The sequence below is a fragment of the Lynx canadensis genome, chromosome C1 (assembly GCF_007474595.2).
Source record: "Lynx canadensis isolate LIC74 chromosome C1, mLynCan4.pri.v2, whole genome shotgun sequence".
Classification (NCBI taxonomy): Eukaryota; Metazoa; Chordata; class Mammalia; order Carnivora; family Felidae; genus Lynx; species Lynx canadensis.
Window position 1 is genome coordinate 42125861 of NC_044310.1, and position 23983 is coordinate 42149843.

The 23983-nt window shown below is 42.1% G+C and overlaps 1 protein-coding gene across 1 annotated transcript; it reads right to left on the reverse strand.

The window, feature by feature from the left end:
* Positions 1-283: 283 nt before the first annotated feature.
* On the reverse strand, positions 284-19117 carry LOC115521826 (cytochrome c oxidase assembly factor 7). The gene is made up of 3 exons (XM_030327278.1): positions 18956-19117; positions 15351-15491; positions 284-1559 (listed from the first exon to the last, which is right to left on the reverse strand). Exons 1-3 carry the CDS (start codon positions 19059-19061, stop codon positions 1111-1113), a joined length of 696 nt encoding a protein of 231 aa, XP_030183138.1. The 5' UTR covers positions 19062-19117; the 3' UTR covers positions 284-1110.
* Between the last annotated feature and the right edge of the window lie 4866 nt (positions 19118-23983).

A 23983-nucleotide genomic window follows, 5' to 3' on the forward strand; every position in this document is an offset into this window, starting at 1 on the left:
GTCCCTTTCCTCCATCAACTTGAGAAACTGGCAGGCCGAGCTTACAAACCTTCATCTACATTGCAGGCCTTCCTTGTAGAACAGCTGCAAAACTGGAAGCTCAGAAACAGTAGGTGGTGACAGACCAGTCCTGTTATTGCAGGAAAATGACAAGCTTGCCCCCTAGTGACGGGTTAGGAAGATAATAGAAAAGGCAAAGGTTTACCTTAAAAGAAAAAGCACAACCACCACAAAGAACATCTCTACCCTACCCAGAATCTGGAGAGAAACTAGTAACACAAACTACTAATCAATCACAATAGTTTATTCACAGAGACAGTTAAAAAGATCCAGTTCTGAGGGACAAAATGTGTCACAAAACCTTTGCTTACAAATCCCTAGGTGAAGTTGCCTTGGGAATAATCTGTCCTTCAGCATGATGAGCAATGCCAGGTGAGTGGACTGGGGATGCTAATTTTCAACTGTGGATGCCTCCGCTAAAGCACAGCTTATATTTCATCCTCTTTGGCAATCCTGAAGCATAATGACCTTTAACTTTTATGCTGCACATCCCTCTCAATCTCTAAGAATTTATTGAAGCTCTGACTCTAAAGGCAAAAAGGAAGCCCACACCAATGATTACATAAGTCAGAGGGTGGAAGTCGTGACTATTTAACTGTTCTTAGCTCCTTAAGCCCTCTATTATGTAAGTCAAGACTCTGATTTTCAAGCCCTCCCAACTAAAATAATAATAATGATAATAATAAGGTCTGATTCCTTCAGGCACTGTGGCTGCTGAGTCCTCCTGCTCTTTGTCTCCCCTCTCCACCCCCCGCCCAGTCTCTACTGCTCTCTAGTTTGCCTTTTTTCACAGAGCACAGACTCTGAGACATAAAATCCCATAAATGTGTGTGTCTTCACAGAACACAACAGATGAAAGAATACTGACTGAAATAAACATTTCAGGCTACAACCTAGTAGGTGACACTCTGGGGTAATGGGTCTATGTAACCAGAGCTACTGACATTAAGTCCCAAGTCTTCCTGCTCCAGCAGGTTGACCTTCAAGGGCTATGTAAGACATAGGAGGTGCCAGCCTCAAGCTGTGTGTTACTTAGAAGCATGGGCCACACTACCCAAATGTCAAAGGCTGGACATTTTTCTGCTGTTCTTTGTGCAGCTGCCGGGCCCGGTTTTTTAGCACCTCGGCCTTTGCCTCATCTTTATCTACACCATCCCCCAGCCTGTACATGCGGCTGGCATTGGCACAGGCCCAGACATGGCCCAAGTCACAGGCTTTCATTGAGTATTTACATGCCAGGCCCATGTCCTTGGGAAAGCCAGGGGCACCCTGCAGGAACATGGCACTGAGATTGAAGCAGCTGGAGGCATAGCTGCCTTCACAGGCCCTTGTGTAGTAGTCTCTGGCCTTCTCCAGATCAGGCTGGCCATCTTCATTGACCTGTCCATCATGTGCCAAGAGACCAACGTTGTGACATGCCTCCACAGACTTCCTTCCAGGCTTCTCACACGCCATCAGAAAGCAGCTGGAGGCAGCTTTCAGGTCCTGGGTCAGTCCACCTGGGAGGAAGGAAAGGGAAGAAAAAAATAAACCCAACCAGGGCAGAACCTGCATGTCTGAGGCCAAAGTTAGAGACTAATTCCTGAATAAAGTTCATACATTTTGAGCTAAGGCAGCATGAAAGGAAGGTGGCCTGGTATATAGCACAAAGACTTTCCAGCCTTGGAATCTTTTGTTCAAATGATATCTTATGAGGCAGACCACCCCTAAAGGAGGTGAAAGGTGGGGACTATAAGAACTACCTCATGGGATTATAGGGAGAACATGTGATCTTATAAGCGCTTTGTTAAATGTTCATTAAATGTATATTGAATACATATTATTTGCCAACTACTGTTCTAGGTTCTGGAATAAACAGACACAGTCCCTACCCTTATAATCTAATGAAACAGATATTTAACAACCACACAACCTAATGTATGATTTTAAGTGTGACAAGCATTTGGAAGAAAAGTCCAGGATGCTATGAGAATGTATCATGGCTCTGACCTAGACCAGGTTAAGATCAAGGAAAGTCTCCCCAAAGAAGTGATATTTGAGATATAATGGGGAAAAAAAGAAGGAAAAAAAAATGGAGTAAGAATTGTTCTAAGCACGAGGAATAGGATACAAAGAGAAAAAAAGCTCATATGTCTAGAACCCAGAAATCGCTAGGGAAAAAAGGCTGTAGAGACAGGTAAGGGTCAGATCACAGGTCTGACGCATCTTATTAAGGATCCTGTACTTTATCTTAGAAATTATGGGAAACTGCTAATGGGTGATTTTAAGCAATGGTGGTGACAGGGCTCAATTTTCTCTTTAGTTTTTAGATTTTTCTTTTTAATGGAAAATTTCAAATCCCTATGTACTATCACTCATTCTCAAAAAATACAAACACTATCTTTTAACATTATTTTTTAAAGAAATCACTCCAAATCTACCACCTAAAAATAACCATCATTATCATTAAGAGAATACCATTCCAGTTAGCTTTGTAGTATATATTCAGATTACATGCTGGCTGGCTGAATGGACAGCTAGATAGACGTATGTACTTTGAAAAATTGGATTGTATATGCTAATTTTATTTTTTAAAGTTTATTTATTTATTTATTTATTTATTTATTTATTTATTTATTTATTTATTTATTTATTTCGCATGTGTGAGAGCACAGGAGGGGCAGAGAGAGACAGAATCCCAAGCAGGCTTCGTGCTATCAGCACAGAACCTGATGTGGGGCTCAGTCACATGAACCATGAGATCATGACCTGAGTTGAAATCAAGAGTCGGATGCTTAACCAACTGAGCCACCCAGGTGCCCCTTAACTAAATCTAAGAAGTACTAACTCACAACTATAAAAGGTGAGGATACTGGTGTCTCACATTTCCTTCCATCTTTCCTCCCCCGCCCTCTACTTTTTGTTACTTCTCTATTATTTTAATTTAGGAAGACAGCATAGCACAGTGGTTAACAGAAGCCTGGGCTCTGTAGCCAGAAAACCTAGGCTCCAGTCCTGGCTCCATTCCTTGCTGGCTGTGTGACATTAGGCAAGTTACTTAACCTCTATAAGCCTCCATTTTCCTCACCTGTAAAATAAGGAAAACAGTACCTACTTCATATGTTAGAAGCTTAAATGCGTTTTTACAAAGAGCCTGGCACATAATAAGTGTCTGGGAAACATTGTGGTGTTTCTATGCTCTAAAGGTTTATATTATTTACATTCTATTCAGTAACCTAATAAGCCCAATAGTCATTCTAAATGGATTCCACTCATCACCAGTCTTTTCATTAGAGTTTCTCCATTCCTGAATTGTTTCTTTTGATTAACTTCTTTATTGGTTATCAAATAGATTTTTCCAGAAAAACTCATACATAGATTCTATTTCCCCTGAGTTCTTTCAGTTCTGAGAGTGTATTTGTGCCACCTTATATTTAAATAGGATATAGGTCTTGCTTTTATACACAGCCTAACAATCTATGCCTTTTACTGGAGTGTTTACTTACATTTAATGCAATTGTTGATTATAGCTGGGTTAAAATCTATAATCTTACTTATTTCCCATTTGTCCCAAATGCTTTTTGTTTTTTCTCCTTTCTTGCATTCTTTGGAATCGTGTATTTCTTTTTTTAAAGATTTTATTTCACTTTTAAGTAATCTTTACATTCAACGTGGAGCTCAAACCCATAACCCTGAGATCAAGAGTCACACTCGGGGTGCCTGGGTGGCTCAGCCGGTTAAGCGTCCGGCTTCGGCTCAGGTCATGATCTCGCGGTCTGTGGGTTCGAGCCCCGCGTCGGGCTCCATGCTGACAACTCAGAGCCTGGAGCCTGTTTCAGATTCTGTGTCTCCCTCTTTCTCTGACCCTCCCCTGTTCATGTTCTCTCTCTGTCTCAAAAATAAATAAATGTTAAAAAAAAAATTTTTTTTTAAATAAAGAGTCACACTCTCCACTAACCCAGCCAGCCAGGTGCCTTGAATCGTGTATTTCTTTGAATTTTTTTTAATGTTTATTCATTTTTTGAGAGAGAGAGAGAGAATGAGTGGGGGCAGGACAGAGAGAGAGAGGGAGACACAGAATATGAAGCAGGCTCCAGCCTCTGAGCTATCAGCACATTTCGATGCGGGGCTCGAACCCACGAACCATGAGATCATGACCTGAGCTGAAGTTGAATGCTTAGCCAGCTGAGCCTTGAATTGTGTATTTCTAATAATCCATGTCATTCTTATCACTGGTTTTTTAGTTATATTTCCCTCTTCAGTGACTTATCTAGTGAACATATAACATTAATTTATCACAATCTACCACAAATATTATACCACTTCACATATAATGTAAGAATCTTAAAATACATTTTTATTCATTTACCACAGTTCTATCCTTTGTATTATTGCTACTGTCTTACTTCTACGTATACTTTTTAATTTTACTTCTATATATAAACCTCACAATACACTGCCATTATTTTTGCTTTAAACAGTCTTTTAGAGATATTAAGAAATGAGGAAAAAAGTCTCATATCTGCATACATATTCTAATGTGCTTTATTCTTATGTATGGATCTTAGTTTCCATCTGCTATCATTTGCTTTCAATCCAAACAACTTTAACATTTTTTGTGGTGCAGGTCTGCTAATGATTCATTCCATGAGCTTTTGTCTATCTGAAAATGAATTTATTTCAACTTCATTTTTATTTTTTTAATGTTTATTTACTTTGAGAAAGAGTACATATGCAAGAGTGGGGGAGGGGCAGAGACAGAGAGAGGGAGAGAGAGAATCCCAAGCAGGCTCCATGATGTCAGTGCAGAGCTGGACATGGGCTCGATCTCATGAACCATGAGATTATGACCTGAGCTGAAATCAAGAGTTGGACGCTTAACCGACTGAGCCACTAGGTGCCCCCATCTTCATTTTTTTTTTTAATTCTTTTTTTAACGTTTATTTATTTTTGACACAGAGAGAGACAGAGCATGAATGGGGGAGGGTCAGAGAGAGGGAGACACAGAATCTGAAACAGGCTCCAGGCTCTGAGCTGTCAGCACAGAGCCCGACGTGGGGCTCGAACTCACAGACCGCGAGATCATGACTTGAGCCGAAGTCGGCCACTTAACCGACTGAGCCACCCAGGCGCCCCCCCATCTTCATTTTTAAAGACATTTTTGCTAAAGTAGAATTCATGTTGGATAGTTTTTTTCTTTCATCCCTTAAAGATGTTGTTTTGTCTTCTGGCTTATGTTGCTTCTGATGAAAAGTCAGGAGTTGTTCTCACCACTATTCCCTTCAAAGTCTTTCTCTGATTGCCTTTTTTTTTTTAATTTTTAAAAATTAAAAAAAAAATTTTTGATAGAGTCCACATGGGGAGACAAGCAGGGGAGAGGCAGAGAGAGAGAGAGAGGGACAGAGAGAGAGAGAGAGAGAGAGAGAGTTCCCAACATGTGGCTTGATCCCATGACCCATCATGGCCTGAGCTGAAATCAAGAGTTGGACACCCAACTGACTGAGCCACCCGGGTGCCCTTCTCTGATGGCTTTTAAGATTTTCTCTTTATCTTCGTTTTTCACCAAATTGGTAATAATGTGTCTAGGTATAATTTCATTGGTTATCCTCCTTGGGTTCAGTGAGTGCCATGGATCAGCAGACTGATACTTTTCATCAAATTTGGAAATTTTTCTGCTGTTATTTCTTCAAATATATACATATTTTGCCCCAATCTGTTTTCTTTCTGGGACGCTGATATACATGTGTTAGGTTGAAGGATACTGACCCCTACAGGTTGAGGCTCTTTTTTTTTTCTCATCACTTCATTTTGGGTAATATCTATAATCCTATATTCAAGTTCACCAATCTTTCAAATTGTCTATTTTGCTATTAAGCCTGTCAAGTAACTTCTCATTTCAAATATTATGTTTTTCTACTGTAGGATTTCATTTGGTTCAAGTGTTAATTTCTCTAATGTGATTTCCTATCTATTCACTCATTATGCCCATATTTTATTTTAACTTTTAAAAATATTTATTACACCTGTTTTAAATTTTTTTTTAATGTTTATTTATTTTTGAGACAGAGACAGAGCATGAACAGGGGAGGGTCAGAGAGAGGAAGACACAGAATCCGAAGCAGGCTCCAGGCTCTGAGCTGTCAGCACAGAGCCCGATGCGGGGCTCGAACTCATGGACCGTGAGATCATGACCTGAGCCGAAGTTGGATGCTTAACCGACTGAGCCACCCAGGCGCCCCTATTACACCTGTTTTAAAATATTTAACTGTTAATTTCAACATCTCTGTCATATCTAGGTGTTTCTGTTGACTGCTTTTTTTCTGTTTAGCAATTTCTTATTTTATGCTAAACACTGTACATGATACTTTGTTCAATCTGGATTTTGCTATATTCCTTTGAAGGTTGTTGAACTTTTGTTCTGGTAGCCAAAATCCCTATGGCACTTGTTTGTAAGTTTTGTTAGAGCAGATTATAGAACAGTCTTGCTACTAGGGCAATCTCAGTTGAATGTAGTGTTCAATGTCTCTCCACTCGGGCTGGTTGGAATTCAAACCACTCCCATTACTGTGAAACCTCTGGAACCTCTTCTCAGTTCACAGCTCCCCAGTAGCTTTTCAATGAAGGTCTCTCAGTCTCCCTCTATGCATGTGCTGCTTAACATTAGGCCAAAGACCTAAAAGTACTCCTATATGGATTTCTGGAGTGCCTTCTCAGTATAGCTTCTTTCTTCTCTAGCATTCTGTCCCTCAAATTCCAACTGCTTTATTCACCAGAAATTCTGACTTCTGCCTCATCAGTTCAGCAAAATTGTCATGCTCTCTTTGGCTTCCATCTCTGTGATAGTCTGGAAAGAACTTCCAGGCAGAAAAAGTAACCATGGACGGGGCTCACATTTTATGTTTCCCTTTTCTTGAGGATCACAGCACTACACTGCCTGTTTTTCATACATTTTATCCAATCTATGGTTTATATTCTTTTTTTTTCTTTTTAACTAAAGAAAAGGGTGGAATTTAATCTTCATTTACAGGATACTGCAAGATACAAAATTCCACACAGAAATAAGAAACCTATTGAGAAGAGAAGCTTCAGACGGTATACATAACTTGGAACTGTTCAAGTATAACTGTAGTGTAAAAAATGCTATAATAGCAAACCACATTTAAAAAGAATTCTTGGGGGGGGCACTTGGGTGGCTCAGTCGGTTAAGCGTCCGACTTCGGCTCAGGTCATGATCTCGCAGTCCGTGGGTTCGAGCCCCGCGTCGGGCTCCGTGCTGACAGCTCAGAGCCTGGAGCCTGTTTCAGATTCTGTGTCTCCCTCTTTCTTTGCCCCTCCCCCACTTGCGCTCTGTCTCCCTCGATCTAAAAAATAAATAAACATTTAAAAAAATTAAAAAAAAAAAAAAGAATTCTTGGGGCGCACCTGGGTGGCTCAGTTGGTTAAACATGTGACTCTTGATTTCGGCTCAGGTCATGTTCTCACGATTGTGAGATCTTGCTCCATGTTGGGATCCGCACTGAGCAAGGAGTCTGCTTAAGATTCTCTCTCTCTCTCTACTTCTTTTTAAAATTTTTTTTTTAGGGGCGCCTGGATGGCGCAGTCGGTTAAGCATCCGACTTCAGCCAGGTCACGATCTCGCGGTCTGTGAGTTCGAGCCCCGCGTCGGGCTCTGGGCTGGTGGCTCAGAGCCTGGAGCCTGTTTCCGATTCTGTGTCTCCCTCTCTCTCTGCCCCTCCCCCGTTCATGCTCTGTCTCTCTCTGTCCCAAAAATAAATAAACGTTGAAAAAAAAAAATTAAAAAAAAAAAATTTTTTTTTAATGTTTATTTATTTTTGAGAGAGAGAGTCAGAGTGTGAGCAGGGGAAGGGCAGAGAGAGAGGGAGACACAGAATCTGAAGCAGGCTCCAGGCTCCGAGCTTCCAGCACAGAGCCCGATGCGGGGCTCGAACCCACAAACTGAGAGATCAGTTTGTGATCTGATCCTGAGCCGAAGTCAGATGCGTAACTGACTGAGCCACCTAGGCACTCGCTCTCTATTTCTGATCCTCTCCCAAGCTTGTATTCTCTCTTTCTCTAACATAAAAATAAAGTAAAATTAAAAAATTAAAAAGAGTTTTTGGGGCACCTGGGTGGCTCAGTCAGTTCAGCAGCCAACTCTGGAATTTGGCTCAGGTCGTGATCCCAGGGTCATGGGATTGAGCCCTGCATCAGGCTCTGCACTGAGCATGGAGCCTGCTTGGGATTCTCTTTCCCTCTCTCTCTCTCTTCCTCTTCCCCACTTATGAGAGCACTCTCTCTCTTTAAAATAACATAAAAAGTAAAAATAAATAAAAAATAAAAAGACTTCTTAGTAGAGAAACAGTAAGACAAACGTATAGCAAACATAGTACACAACAAACAACTTTCTGCCTCAGCTGTACAATCTAAAAGTTAAAGGTTCCAGATCTGCAATCCTGAATTGAGAATGTATAGCATTTGGAGGTAATTTCTGGCACATTTTTCCCCCTCTTCTTCTACAGAGAAATACTTCTCAGTTGAGTGCAATGAAGCTTTGTATAAAACTCATGGTTTTGTGGAGCTTCAATTTTGTCCAAACCTCCACTTTCTTCAATCATTATGCTAAGTTTCTCAGTTTCACCTAGTTTCTTAGCAGCCTGAAAGATATTTGAAATAGCGTTCAGAATAACCCCAGCATCTTCCACAGTTAAGAGGTTCATCAATGGTTCTATTATACCACAATGAATAAGATTTATAATCTATTCAACTGGCCCACCAGTTGAATAGTTGGTCACAGCCCATACAGCTTCCTTTTGTGTTTTAAAGTTTTCCTTAGAATGCCAGTGAGAAATGGGATTAACCCATGATTCGCAACTTGCTATGTCTGGTGCCGGCAACCAGCTGTGATGTTTCACACTGTCCACACTGCTTCCTTCTGAGTATTAGTTTTGGGGCTCATTATCAGGCTGGGGAAGATGGCAAGTGCTCCCACTTCTATTACAACATGAGTCGGTTCATCTGTCCCAGTGACAATACTTCCTATGGCTCTTAGCACAGAAGTCACAATTGACAATTTAGGAGCTCTTAGAAGCATTACAAGTTGGGGCACAACTCCCCTTTCAACAACCACTTTTATCTGCTCATTTGGACCACCAGTCTGGTAAGAAATGGTCCAGCAGGTATCTGCCAATACTTCTGGATCACCATAATGCAGGAGAAGAACTAAAATAGGAAGAAGTTGCTTAACAGCATCTACAGGAGTACAGGATCCTTTCTGTAACAAAAATTTGGAAGCGTCCAGATAAGATTACCTAAGTAACCACATGCTACAGACGACATATCAGAAACTGCAAGAAGGGCCAACAGTGGGTCAAATGTACCATACTTGAAAACCAAATCTCAGAAAACTGAACTATTGCGTACAATGTTTCCTAGAGCTCATACAGCTTGTTCACTGATGCGAGCATGGGAAGATGTCAATGGAGAAATGAATGCTGGGACAGCACCTCTATCTACCACAGCCTTGGTCTGTTCTGATATTCTAGAAGCAATGTTAGTGAGAGCTCAAGCAGATTCAACTGAATGGGACTACAAACAATTCTGTCCAAAAAGGACACAAATTTTGGAATGAAACCAAGCCAGATGATGTTCTCTATGGGGGCTGCTTTTCCCCAGAAAGCAGTTTCTTAGCAGCTTGAGTAGCCTGGAGGTGGCTTTCCAAATTGTTGCTATTTATGCTTTTGACAATGCTATTAACAGATCAACTTACACTGCCCTGGTTGTTGTGGAGAAGTAGATTTATTAGGAAATTAGCTTACGTTTCTCCTTTTCAGCATCCAGTCTTCCTTCTTAGCTTTCCTCAGGTCCACATTAACTTCTACTTGACACCACCTCATTTTTATACTGTCTTTCCCCTTGTTCTTGAATCTGTTAAGGTGGGCAGCTGGTGAACTGCAGTGTCATTGGAAGACTGGGTTGTGACACAGAGGGAGAAAGCTACAAAGGCCGACTCAGGCTTCCACAGAAAGCACAGGCTATGGGTTGGCTGCCCTCAAAAACATCCACCACAGCTCAGCCCAAGACAGTGTCCGTGGTTTATATTTTTACAAGTTCATTTTAGGGGTGCCTGGGTGGCTCAGTTGGTTAAATGTCATATGCTTGATTTCGGCTCAGGTCATGATCTCACAGTCGTGAGATGAAGCCCCACTTCGGGCTCCATGCTGAGTGTGGAGCCTGCTTGTTTGGGATTCTCTCTCTCCCTCTCTTTCTCTGCTCCTCCCTTGCTCATGCTATCATAAAATAAACTTTTTTTTTAAAGTTCATTTTAGTTCCTTATGGAAAGAGGATTAGAGACCTGCATTAATCTCCTAACTGTAATTCAAGCAGGAGAGGAAGGTAGCTTGGCTAAGAATGATGCAGGAGAGGGAGAGAGGGCAGATTTGAGACATATTTTGGAGATACACTGGCTATTAGCTACTACTAGAGAGAGATCCACTTGCTAAGGTGGAAGATAATGGGCATAATAAATTGGGGTGAGAAAAAACAATTAAGAATTCCATATCTGATTTAAGTTAAAAAAAATTTTTTTTCAATGTTTATTTATTTTTGAGAGAAAAAGAGAGACAGAGTGCAAGTGGGGGAGAGGCAGAGAGAGAGCGAGACACAGAATCCGAAGCAGGCTCCAGGCTCTGAGCTGTCCACACAGAGCCTGACACAGGGCTTGAACTCACAAGCTGTGAGATCATGACCTGAGCCAAAGTCAGACCCTTAACCAACTGAGCCACCCAGGTGCCCCTGATTTGTTAAGTTTGACATGCCTATGATAATTCTAAGTAGATAGGTCTAATAAAAAATCAGGTATGTGTGGTCTGAAGCTCACAAAAGCAATCTAGATTAGAGATAAAAGATCTGTTTGCGGGGTGCCTGGGTGCTCAGTCAGTTGAGCATCAGACTCAATTTCAGCTCAGATCATGATCCCAAGGTCATGGGATTGAGCCCCACATCAGGCTCTGCGCTGACTGTGGAGCCTGCTTAAGATTTGCTCTCTCTCTTCCTCTGCCCCTCTCCCCAACTCATGCTCCCTCATAAATAAATACATAAATACATACATACATACATACATACATAAATTTTTTAAATTTTTTTTTCAACATTTTTATTTATTTTTGGGACACAGAGAGACAAAGCATGAACGGGGGAGGAGCAGAGAGAGAGGGAGACACAGAATTGGAAACAGGCTCCAGGCTCTGAGCCATCAGCCCAGAGCCCGACGCGGGGCTCGAACTCACGGACCGCGAGATCGTGACCTGGCTGAAGTCGGACGCTTAACCGACTGCGCCACCCAGGCGCCCCCATAAATTTTTTAGATAAAAAAGATTCATTTGCAATTGTCATCAACTTATCTGAGCTTTCATGTCCTCCTCTAAAGCAATCCCACTTTTTAGAAGAGGAAATTGAAGACTCTTAAACAGAAGGGAAACAAAAGTCATCTATTGTTACCACCACCTAGAGACCATCATTACTTAATTTTTGGTGTATTTCCTCCTAGCACTATGTAGTTTTTTATGTAGTTTGCTTTTTTTTTTTTTTTTTTTAAGTAATCTCTGTGCCCAACATGGGGCTCAAACTCACAACCCTGAGATCAAGAGTCCCACGCTCTACTGACTGAGCCAGCCAGGCGCCCCAATTTGGTCTTTTTACATTTGTAATCATGAACCTTCTTCGTGCCCCATTAGAAACCCTTCTTAATATCTGTTTTATTGGCTGCATAATATTTCCTCAAAGACATATGTGTCAGAGTTAACTTCTACTTCTTTTCATAGGACACATAGATTGTTTCACAAGAATAGTTCAAAGTTGATTTCCTATATGAAAACATTTGGCCAACGTATTCCTTGGATGTGCACACTCTAAGTGTGCAATCCAGAGTAACTTCTGCAGCACAACCAGACCTGTTCACGTTGATAAAATGTTTTACAATTTAACAAAGCAGTCACATCTATTCTCATTTGATGCTCAGAAAAATCCTATGAAGAAGGTATGAGTGGACCTTCTTACTCTAATTTTGTCAACAAAGAAATTGCTACTCAGAGAAAGAAAATGCCTTGCCAGATGCTACACTGTCTAAAAGTGGGTTCTTTGGCCTCCCACTCTTTCCCTTGCCCCAAGCTATCCTTGGTAAAAGAGTTATTAACCTGTCCGTGTCAAGAAAGGACATGGGGTGATTTTTTAGCAAAAAGCAAAAGCAAAAGCAAAAAGACTGGAAAATTCTTTGGCTCAGAACTAGGCAGGGGGAGTCAACAGTTTTGGCTTTTAAACATGGCAGGGCCCAAGGTCTGCTAAAGAGCAATCCAAAATGGCTTGAGTAGCAAAGATCAGCTAACAGGATCTTCCATGACCACTTTGGTTTGAACATCCAGAGAAATTTAACAGGATTAAGTACTGATCTCTAAACACTCTGTGTTCTTTCACACCCACATACCTTCTCTTTGCCTGAAATAACTCTTATTACCACCTCCACCAAACAAACCACACTCTGTCCTTCAAGGACCAGTTTGAATGCTGCCTCTTCTGTGACAGCACCCCCTGTGTCAACACTGAACACTCACTCCCAGCACTGACCCTCTATAGTATTTTACATATCTCTCTGAAGATGCTTCTCAAGCTCTCCCAGGTGTAACAGGTATTAGAGTCCTCCTTCCCTCCCTCTACTGGTCCATACTTAATTTATTCTCTCACTAAAGACAGTAAAAGTGTGCTCAATAAAGTAATATCTAAAAGAAAAAAATGTCAATATACAATCATTAATCACATCAATTTGTCTAATAAGAGAACAATTTCAGGGCCTCTTTTGTTTTCTCTAATTCAATAAGAAATTCAAAGTCCTTGTGAAAAATATAGTAAAAAACGGTAAAAAGATTACTTAACATTAAAGGGGGTGGGGGAAAATGCCTGGCTGGCTCAGTTGGTAGAGCATGTAACCCTTAATCTCAGGGTTTTGAGTTTGAGCCTCATGTTGGGTGTGGAGATTACTTAAATCGGGTGAACGTCCAACCTCAGCTCAGGTCATGATCTTGCAGTTTGTGAGTTTGAGCCCCACATCAAGCTTGCTGCTATCAGCCTGTCAGCACAGAACCCCCTTCGGATCCTCTGTCTCCCTCTCTCTGTTCCTCCCCCATTTGCACTCTCTCAAAAATAAACAAACATTAAAAAAAGAAACATTATGGGGCGCCTGGGTGGCGCAGTCGGTTGGGCGTCCGACTTCAGCCAGGTCACGGTCTCGCGGTCCGTGGGTTCGAGCCCCGCGTCGGGCTCCGGGCTGATGGCTCGGAGCCTGGAGCCTGTTTCCGATTCTGTGTCTCCCTCTCTCTCTGCCCCTCCCCCGTTCATGCTCTGTCTCTCTCTGTCCCAAAGATAAATAAACGTTGAAAAAAAAAAAAATTAAAAAAAAAAAAAAAAAGAAACATTATTTTTTATTTTTTTTTTCAATGTTTATTTATTTTTGGGACAGAGAGAGACAGAGCATGAACGGGGGAGGGGCAGAGAGAGAGGGAGACACAGAATCGGAAACAGGCTCCAGGCTCCGAGCCATCAGCCCGGAGCCCGACGCGGGGCTCGAACCCACGGACCGCGAGACCGTGACCTGGCTGAAGTCGGACGCCCAACCGACTGCGCCACCCAGGCGCCCCGAAACATTATTTTTTAATGGGCTAATTAACATTCCATCCAATGGAGGTAACATTATTTATTTAACTAAGCTGCTACTGTTGGCACACAGGTTTTAGGGTTTTTTTTTTTAATCATTATTTTAATGAAATTGTGTATTACCTGTAAACTGTAAGTTAATGAAAATAAAATTTTGCCAGATAAATAATACTAGGGTATCTTTTCACATAACTTTTACTTGCATTTCCAGTTATTTCCTTAGGAAGGACACTAGGAGAATTATTAGGTCAAAAAAATGCCTCTCTGCTCCATCAAGGGAAGCTGATATTCCTGCTGATGCTAAACTTTCTTCAAAATAGTGACTACCACAGGCCCCACGTCCCATGTGAAAGCAGAAATAGTTCACACAACTCCAGAGAATTAAAAAGACACCCTCTTCATCAAACTTTCACTGAATATCTTTCTAACCAGGCTTGGCTGGGCCCTGGGAACAAGAGATCAATGAATCATACAATCCTCAAAAAAACAGTTGCCTGTCAAAGGTCATATTCTCTATTTGTGGTGTTTTTAAAATATGCCCATAAATTCTTTGCTATTCTTTCCTTCAAAAGCCTGGATGTTAGTTCTCTCCTATTAGTGTGGACTGGACTGATTCACTTCTAACAAACAGAATGTGATAGAAATGAAAAACATGTGACCTCCAAGGGTAGGTCATAAAAGACACCGTGTCTTCTGAAGATGCTTCTCAAGCTCTCCCAGGTGTAACAGGTATTAGAGTCCTTCTTCCCTCCCTCTACTGGTCCATACTTAATTCATTCTCTCACTAAAGACAGTAAAAGTGTGCTCAATAAAGTAACATCCCACTCTCTTTTGGATCACTCACTATGGAGGAAAGCAAGATGCCATGTCAAAATGACACATAAGCAGCCCACAGACAGATCCCTGTCACAAAGAATGGAGGTCTCCTGATAAGAGCTAGAAAGGAACAGAAGGCTTTCCTAACAGCCATGTGAGTGAGCCATCTCAGAATTGAAAACTCTAGCTCCAGTCAAGCCTTCAAATGACTCTAGCCCCAACTCCCTGGCTAATGTCTTAACTGCAACCTCATTAGAGATCCTGAGGCATATAGCTAAGCAGATCCCAAATTCCTGACCTATAGAAACCATGTGAAATAATAACTTTGTTGGAATAATTTCTTATTTAGCAGTAGATAATTTAAACACTACTCACTACTATAGTGATAACTGCAATTAGGGAATGAGGAGAAAAGACAGATGGCAGAGAATTAATAATTGGTCCTTTCCTCTGTGGCAGGCACATGCTGATGTCTTTACCTGCATTATCTTATTATACTTATTTAATATTACTTAATAGCAAGTACTATTTTTTCTCCATTTTACAGGTGATATAACTGAGGCAGAGTTAGAGTGAATGGGTCAAGGTCCCACTTCTTGCTAATAATATTCCCTAAGGTCTGCCTAACTTGAAAGGCTATGTTCTTCCCCCTTGAACTCTCTCCAAATCTTCCCACAATGTGCTTGCCCACAGCCTGGCCAGTGAGGACCCTGAGGTCCTGAGCATGACGCTCAGGATGTCATGCCAGTACTACCATCAATGACAATGACCAAAGAAAGCAGGCACCACCTTACCTTTTCCGGTCACATAATAAGCCCCCAGTTTATAGCAGCTATCACTGTGTTTGTTCTCTTCACAGTTGAACTTCAATACCTTGGCAGCCTCCTCAAAATTCTTCTGGATCCCTTCCAAATAGTCCACCAACCGATAGCATCCTGTGAGGAGAAGGCAAGAGCTGTTCTTCATGTCAGGGGTTGCTGCTCAGCAGTGGGGAGGGCTGAGGTGTGGCAGGCCAGAATGTGTCTTTTATTGAGGACCAGCTTCTTTCTGTCCTCCTGAGGTGTAGCAAGGTGACCTCACCACAAAGAATGCAGGTGGTGCTCAGCCATTCTACAATTGGCATTGTCTGTCCTTAGCCAGGGCTGAGCAATGTACAGTCTGGGGAGACAGTGGCCACTATTCTGGCTCCACCAGTCACCAGCCATTCTGGTGGAGCCCTTCTGCTCCCTTTTAGCCAGGGCCAAAGATCCACTGCCTTTCATGACTGAAACTTTGCTACCTTTGGAACTTCCCGGGAAGTTCAGCAATAAAACACCAAAAACCAAAAGGGTCTGTGGGCTAGTCTCTGTAGTAGCAAGAAAGTGGTGTTTCCCTGACTATATTCCTCAGCCAGGCTGAGAATGAGAAGCCCAAAGACTGAGTAGAAATGGTAGCTACTAAAGAAGTTGGAAACAGACTCTCCCTTTTTAGCAGTCTCTAATCCCAGTGAGTATCTTCTTAACATCTCTCCCCCCATCCCTTGTTCATTCCAAATGACACTCATGTCATTAATTTTCCTTCAACAAATATTTGAGCTTCTATGTGTGACCATGTACCACACACTGTTATAGATGGTGGGCATACAGTCACTTCCCCTCCTAAAAATTACATTCTAGACGAGGGAAAAAAATAAGTAGGTAGGTGAGCAAGATGCATTTATATTTTTTAAGACACATTTAAACAGTAACAAATGTTATGTGATTGAAATAAAACAGGGTAAGATAGTTTGTTGTGCAAACTGCCGGAATAGTTACAAGACTGGGCAATCAGGGAGGACCTAGTAAGGACTTTAATGTCTGAGCTGAAATGTGAATAACAAGAATGAACTAATGATTTAAAGACAATAAAACAGGAAGGGGGCAGAAAGTCCCAGGCACAAGAAACAATAAATTAAAAGACCCCAAAGAGGGAATAAGCTTGGTACAAATAAGGTATTATGTGGCTGGATCGAGGAGAAAAGGGGTAGGAAATGAAGAGAGAAAGACAGGGACGAGATAGCAGGGCATTGTGGAACACAGGAAGGAGTTAGGATTTTATTCCAGGTCAATGGCAAATCACTGGAGGGTTTTAGGAAGGGTAGTGATAGAGGCCCCTGGGTGGCTCAAGTCGGTTGAATGTCCAACTTCGGCTCAGGTCACGATCTCACAGTTCATAGGTTCGAGCCCCACGTCAGGCTCTGTACTGACAGCTCAGAGCCTAGAGCCTGCTATGGATTCTGTCTCCCTCACTCTCTGCCCCTCCCCTACTTGTGCACGTGCGCACTCTCTCTCTCAAAAATAAATGGATATTAAAAAAAAATTAAGAAGAGTAGTGATATGATTCAATTTGCATTTTTAAAAGGTTATTCCAGGGGGCACCTGGGTGGCTCAGTCAGTTAAGCATCCGACTTCAGCTTGGGTCATGATCTCATGGTTAGTGAGTTCAAGCCCAACATCAGACTTGGCGCTGACAGCTGGGAGCCTTGGGCCCTGTTTCGATTCTGTGTCTCCCTCTGTCTCTGCCCCTCCCCCTGCTCATGCTCTGTCTCTCTCTCAAAAATAAGTAAATATAAATAAATAAATAAATAAATAAATAAATAAATAAATAAATAAATAAATGTATGTATGTATGTATGTATGTCATTCCGGTATATGTTTGTATATGCCCAGATGAATATAGAAGAACAAGATGCATGAGGGGGTATACTCCAGTAATGGTGACAACCAACATGTTGTTTTGTTATTTAAAAATCTAATAAGACAGCATTTATTAGAACAAAATGAAATTTTAACTATCAGTTTGAAGGTAGATAACAGATTTTAAGGGAACGAGCATGCAAACAGAGAGGTTAGAAGGCTATTTTAGTTATCCTGGTAAGAGATCATGATGACTTCAAAAGACAGTAGGTATAGTCACTATTGCCTCCTCTCAGGCTCTACTTCTAAAGTGCTGCAGCCAGTCCTTGTATGCCCACCCTTCCCCATTCCAATGCTTAGTATACTCTCCAGAGTACATTACCATGAACTCTCTCCTCAAAAACATGTACGGCTCTTCACTGCCTACAGAATAGTCTAAATGCCTTACCCTGGCATTCAAGGCCTGACACACCTCACTCTTCAATCTTATTTAACTACACTACAGTCTCGCTTCAACCTTCCAGAAGACAGCATTCTATTCTCCCACCCTCTCCTCCATTATCAACAGTTGCCTGCTCCTCCTGACCTCCCCCCAGAAGTCTTTCCCGACAATCCTGCTCCTCAGTGACTCCAACTCCTCTTAGGACACAGGTGAGCCCTCAAAGAACCACCCTGGGTTCTTATTAAGCCATCATACTGCAGAGCAACTCTGGTTAGTTGGTTAGCTTCAAGAAATGGCTATATCATATTCTGGAAACCAGACTGCAAGCTATTAGAAGATAAGACTAGTGGGGTGCCTGGATGGCTCAGTCGGTTAAGCATCCGACTTCAGCTCAGGTCATGATCTTGCGGTTTATGAGTGTGAGCTCCACGTTGGGCTCTGTGCTGACAGCTCAGAGCCTGGAGCCTGCTTCAGATTCTGTGTCTCCCTCTCTCTCTGCCCCTTCCCTGCTTGTACTCTGTCTCTGTCTCTCTCTCTCTCAAAAATAAACATGAAAAAATATTAAAAAAAAAAAAAAAAGAAGGTAAGACTAGTGTCATTTTTTCCCCCCTTTATAAACCACTCACCTGGTGGGTGAGCCCACACCAGGCTGCTCTGGGTGACCTCTTTTGTACACCAATATCCACCCACACACTCAAGTCAACTCAATGTTCCCAGAACACAAGGGGCACATTCATGCCTCAGGGCCTTTTCTTCACTAGATGTTACCTCTGCCTAGCATTGATCTCACAGACCTTCAAGGCTTAGTTCAAATATAACTTTCTCAATGACTACCTTTGACCCTTAATTCAAAATTGCCCTCCTCAACTCCCTATACCTCAGCCCTTTTTCCCATTGCACTAATGACTAGATTCTAACACACGATTTCATGTATTTCCTTACGTTTATTGTCCAATTCCCTCCACTAGAATGTAAGCTCCAAAAGGACAGGGAATTTTATCTGTTCATTGATGTATCCCCATCGCTCTACCCCCAGCACCCAAGCACTTCTCTTCGTACCCGCCCCGGCCTCCAGGCTCTGTCCCTCCAAGTATGCCGCCGCTGCGATCCCCGCAGGTCCTCGAGAAACCCAACCTGTTCCTCCCCAACACACACAACGTCGTTATCGTCCCATCGCGTCCCAACGAGTCCCCGGCCGGGGACCCCTTCCAGACCTCTTCCAGAGGTTGCTAGTGACCCGTCTAGCCCCCTCCCCTCCCCCATGCGTCCCCACGTGTCCCCAGGCTACGCCAGAGGCGCTCACCGTTCGGGTCCTTCTCGCGGTAGCACTGGTAGTTGCACTCCACCTCCATGTTTTCCAGAAAGGACTTCACCTGCTCCTCGTCCTGGAAGTCCACCACGCCCGCCATGGCCCCTGCTCGCTCAGCCGACTTTAGCCGGCCGCCCCTCCCCTGGTGGTTCTGCACACCCGCCCCGCGGTCACGTGAGCCAGAGGAGGGGCGGGGCCTGGGGGCGGGCAGCGGAGGTCTGCGCTCACCCGTATCCCGGAAGGGGGGGCGCAGTGAACCTAAATCCTTGAGCTATTGAGGCCTCAAGTTGTTTGGCTGACACGTCTCTTGCTGTGTTCACTCCTTTCCTAAAACTGGTGACGATCTTTGTGCAACACTTTTTTCTGAGCCGGCTTTGTGCCCTAATGATTTTCTGCCTGCAGTTATTTATTTCTTCATTCATTCATTCGTTTGTTCGGGGATCTCCAAGTGCCTACTGTGTGCCTCACCCAGGGCTTGGTTCCAGTAATACAACAGCTAGGAAGTATGGTCCCTGCCTTTAAAGAGCTTCCAGTTTAGTGGGAAGACATTTGTTGATTCTGTTCAGCAAGCATTCTGAGCATCTACTATGTGTTAGGTATAGCTGCACAAACCAATATTCATAGGTCTGTGCCATGACGTCTGGTTCATCTGTATGTTCCTCCCAGACCTATCCCCCACCTTCCACCCTCAACCTGAATGACCTAAGAAACGAATGGCAATGGGAGATGATTACTGGAACACAGTGGCTACAGAGGTTGTAGTAATAATTCTGTTATAATAGCTACTGTTTAAACAGTGTTGAACTTTGTTCCAGATTCTATTCTAAGAGATTTTATACATGTTTTCATTTAGTTCTCACTATGACCCTCATTGTGACACTATGGGGTAGGTATTATCCCCATTCTGCATATGAGGAAACTGAGCTCCAGAGAAATAACTTGTCCAAGATCATACAAGAAGTGAGAGAATAGTGGCATGATAAATACTTTTTTAAATAAAAGTGCATGTGGTACAAGAGGAACATATGAAGGAGATGGGGCAGAGGAGAGAAACTTCACCTGGCTTTTGCTTTGTTCTCTTGCACAGAATCATCAGTTCCATAAAGCCTAGACTGCAAGCTCTCCAAAGACAGTCAGATCCAGTTCATCTTTAAGTCCCAGACAGCCCTATTCTAGAGTCCTCAGTGGTACTCAATCCTTGGTTTCTCATCACCTACAGGAATGCTTCCCCAATGACTCCTCTATTAACCTATCCCGAAAGACATCAGAGAGTGGACTACTTCCAACCACTGCCTTATCGGGGAGCAGCTTCCTATAACTGGGAAATATTTCTGAAGTCCCAATTTTATTTTAGTTTAGTTCTTTAAAAAATTTTAAATGTTTATTTTTGAGAGAGAGAGAGAGCACAAGTGGGGGGGGGGGGAGGGCAGAGAGAGAGGGAGATACAGAATCCAAAGCAGGTTCCAGGCTCTGAGCTGTCAGCACACAGCCCGACAGGGAATCATGACCTGAGCCAGAAGTCAGACGCTTAACTGACTGAGCTACTCAGGCACCCCCAACCCCAATTTATTTTTGAAATTCTTATGATTTCACATTAAGTTCCATAATAATATATCTTTTATAGGAAAATACAAGATTGTCTTTTCCCAAGCCCTTCAGTAAAATTGACATTCCAAGTGATATGCCACATGTTTGTGTGGTTTCTCATATGCCTGATCGCCTTGGGAGACCCCTCAGTACACATACACCTAGAAGGGAAACCCTAACCTTTGATTTTAGCCTGGCCTTTAAGGCCCTGGTACAATGTGATTCTAGCTTCATATCATACCTCTCTTTCCTCATACCCCACTCAACCTTCTGATCTCTGAATAGGTCCCAGGTTTGTGTCCCTGTTTACTGCTGCTCTTAAGGCCTTAACCCCCCTTCTCTGCCCAAATCAGAGGAGAGAAGTCTTCCCTGTAGTCTTCCCAGGTGCAACAGCCACTTGTCTCCCAAAGTAAATTTAAATGTGCCCATTCCAGTGTTCCACACCACTTTTTATTCTCGTATAATATAGTAGGAAAAGACTAACTTTGGAGGACAGATTTTTTTTTTTTTTGAGGACTGATCTTAATCAGAATCTATGCCCCGTGTCTACTAAGTAGTTACCTTCAACCAATCACATTTATGAGCTTGATTCCTCTTCTGTAAATTAAAATCCTTTGTGGCTGTTGGTAGGACTAAAAGTTCATGTATACAGAATGCTTAGCAGAGTGCCTGGCTCAGAGTCATTCCTGTTCCAGAAACGTTTCTTGTTATGCCCATAATGGCATGAAAGTCCGTGTCCCCCATGACACTGTGAGCTTTTTGTCCCTTGTGCCAGTCATAGGGACAAGAACAAAGAAAGGCTTGGTGAAGATGATGTAGATAGCTAAGGTCAGGAACAGGCCACAAATGATACTTTTCCCTTAATCATTTGCTGAACTACATTAAAAAGAGCCCACCTGGGCAGTAGAGGGTGATAGAGAGTTGGGGAAAAGATGGAAGACAGGCTGGGCCAAGTATGAAGTTACACCTTTAAAAGAAAATTTAGTGTCATCAAAAAGGTAGCCAGTTTCTTTTTTAGTCTTTTCCTTATCTCTGTAGATTTATTCCTCCTTATTCTTATAAATGTTCACATTTACTTTTAAAACTTATTGGGGCGCCTGGGTGGCGCAGTCGGTTAAGCGTCCGACTTCAGCCAGGTCACGATCTCGCAGTCCGTGAGTTCGAGCCCCGCGTCGGGCTCTGGGCTGATGGCCCGGAGCCTGGAGCCTGTTTCCGATTCTGTGTCTCCCTCTCTCTCTGCCCCTCCCCCGTTCATGCTCTGTCTCTCTCTGTCCCAAAAATAAATAAACGTTGAAAAAAAAAAATTTTAAAACTTATTTAATTATTCAAGTAATACATGAATATATGCTTCTTGTAAATTAATCTCATGTTTTTTACCTAACATCCCTTTTTGTTAAGCAGGATACAGCTTGTAGACACCGTTTAGAGTGTTGCTGAAGCTGAAGGTCAGAGAAGTTAAGCGATTTACTCTAAAACACGTAGTGAGATGATGAAGGAGAAACCAGCCTTCTTAGAATCCTAGAGTTCACAATAACCATCCCAAATCCTGGAGGGAAGAATTGAAGAATATTATAGCACTCAACTCCTGACTCTAGACTTAGATTCAACTAATATTAATTGATCACTAATTATGAGTTTAGTACTTTAGATCCATTATCTCATTTATTCTTCATTCACTCAACAAACATTCCCTGGATGCTTGCAAATGGCCAGGGCTTAAGGGATGCAAAATTGAAAAATGCAAGCTTTCAACAAGAGCATGCAACTCTTGAAAGAGGAAAAGCACTGGTCAATAAACATATGATGAGATGCTCCTCCAAATGATCAAAGGAAGGCAAACTAAGAACATTATGATACCATTTTCATCTCTCAGATCAACAAAGGTTGGCATCTTGTGTTTGTTAGAATGCTGAGAAATGGGCATTCCCATACACTATTGGTGGGAATGTAAATTGATGTCTTCTCTTTGGAGAGCAATTCAGTAACATTTATTAACATTTAAATGTGCTTATATATATTTTAGGGGTGGGAGAAAAAATTGCAAACCACCTATCCCACAATGGACTCGGATCCTAAACATGCAGAGAATTCGTACAACTCAACAATAAGAAGACATTTTATTTTATTTTATTTTATTTTATTTTATTTTATTTTATTTTAAATTTTTTAAGTTTATTTATTTTGAGAGAGACAGAGTGAGTGGGGGAGGAGTAGAGAGGGAGACAGAGAAGCTCAAGCAGGCTCTGTGCTGCCAGTGCAGAGGCCGATGCAGGGCTTGAACCCACGAAACCATGAGATCACGACCTGAGCTGAAACCAAGACCACACATGTGCCCCAGAAAACATTTATAGACAAAATATTTGAGTAGATGTTTCACCAAAGACATATGGAGAGGCAACAAGCACACAAAAAGACATCCAACAAAGGGGCGTCTGGGTAGCTCAGTTACTTGGGTGTCTGACTCTTGATTTCAGCTCAGTTCATGATCCTGGGGTTGTGGGATTGAGCCCTGCATCATGTTCCATGCTGGGCATGGAGACTGCTTGAGATTCTCTCTCTCTCTCTCTCTCTCTCTCTCTCTCTCTCTCTCTCTCCCCCTCTGCCCCTCTCCCCAGCTCATGCACATGCTGTCTCTGTCTCTAAAAGAAAAAGAAGGAAAGAAAAAAAAAAAAAAAGAAAGAAAGAAAGACACCCAGCATGGAGAAGTGCAAAAAAAAAAAAAAAAAAATCGGCACTGAGATATCACTACACAGCTTCTAGAATGGCAATAATCAACAAGACAAACAATACCAAGTATTGATGAGAATATAAAAAAAACTAGAACTCTTATGTACATTTCTGATTGGAATGCAATATGCGGTAGCCAGTTTATATTTAAAATTTTTTTTTTTACATTTTCTAAAGTTTATTTATTTTGAGAGAAAGAGAGCATGCATGTGTGAGCAGGGAGAGGCAGAGAGAGAAGGAGAGAGAAAATCCCAAGCAGGCTCCATGCTGACATGGGGCTCGATCCCATGAACCATGAGATCATGACCTGAGCTGATATCAAGAGTCAGATGCTAAACTGACTGAAGCACCCAGGTGCCCCACCACTTCACATTTTTCATGTTTTTGTTTGCTTGCTTAAATTTTATTTTATTGTGGTAAAAACACTTAATATGAGATCTACACTCTTAATAAATTTTTAAATGCACAATATATTATTGTTGGCTGTAGGTTCAGTGTATAGTATTGTACAACAGATTTCTAGAGCTTATTCATCTTTCTTAACTGAAACTGTATGCCCTTGATTAGTAATTCCCCATTTCCCCAGCTGCTGGCAACCACCATTCCACAATGTGAGTCTAAGAATTTGACTGCTTTAGATCCTTCATATAAGTGAATTGTGCAGTATTTGTCTTTCTGTGACTGGCTCATTTCACTTAGCATAATGTC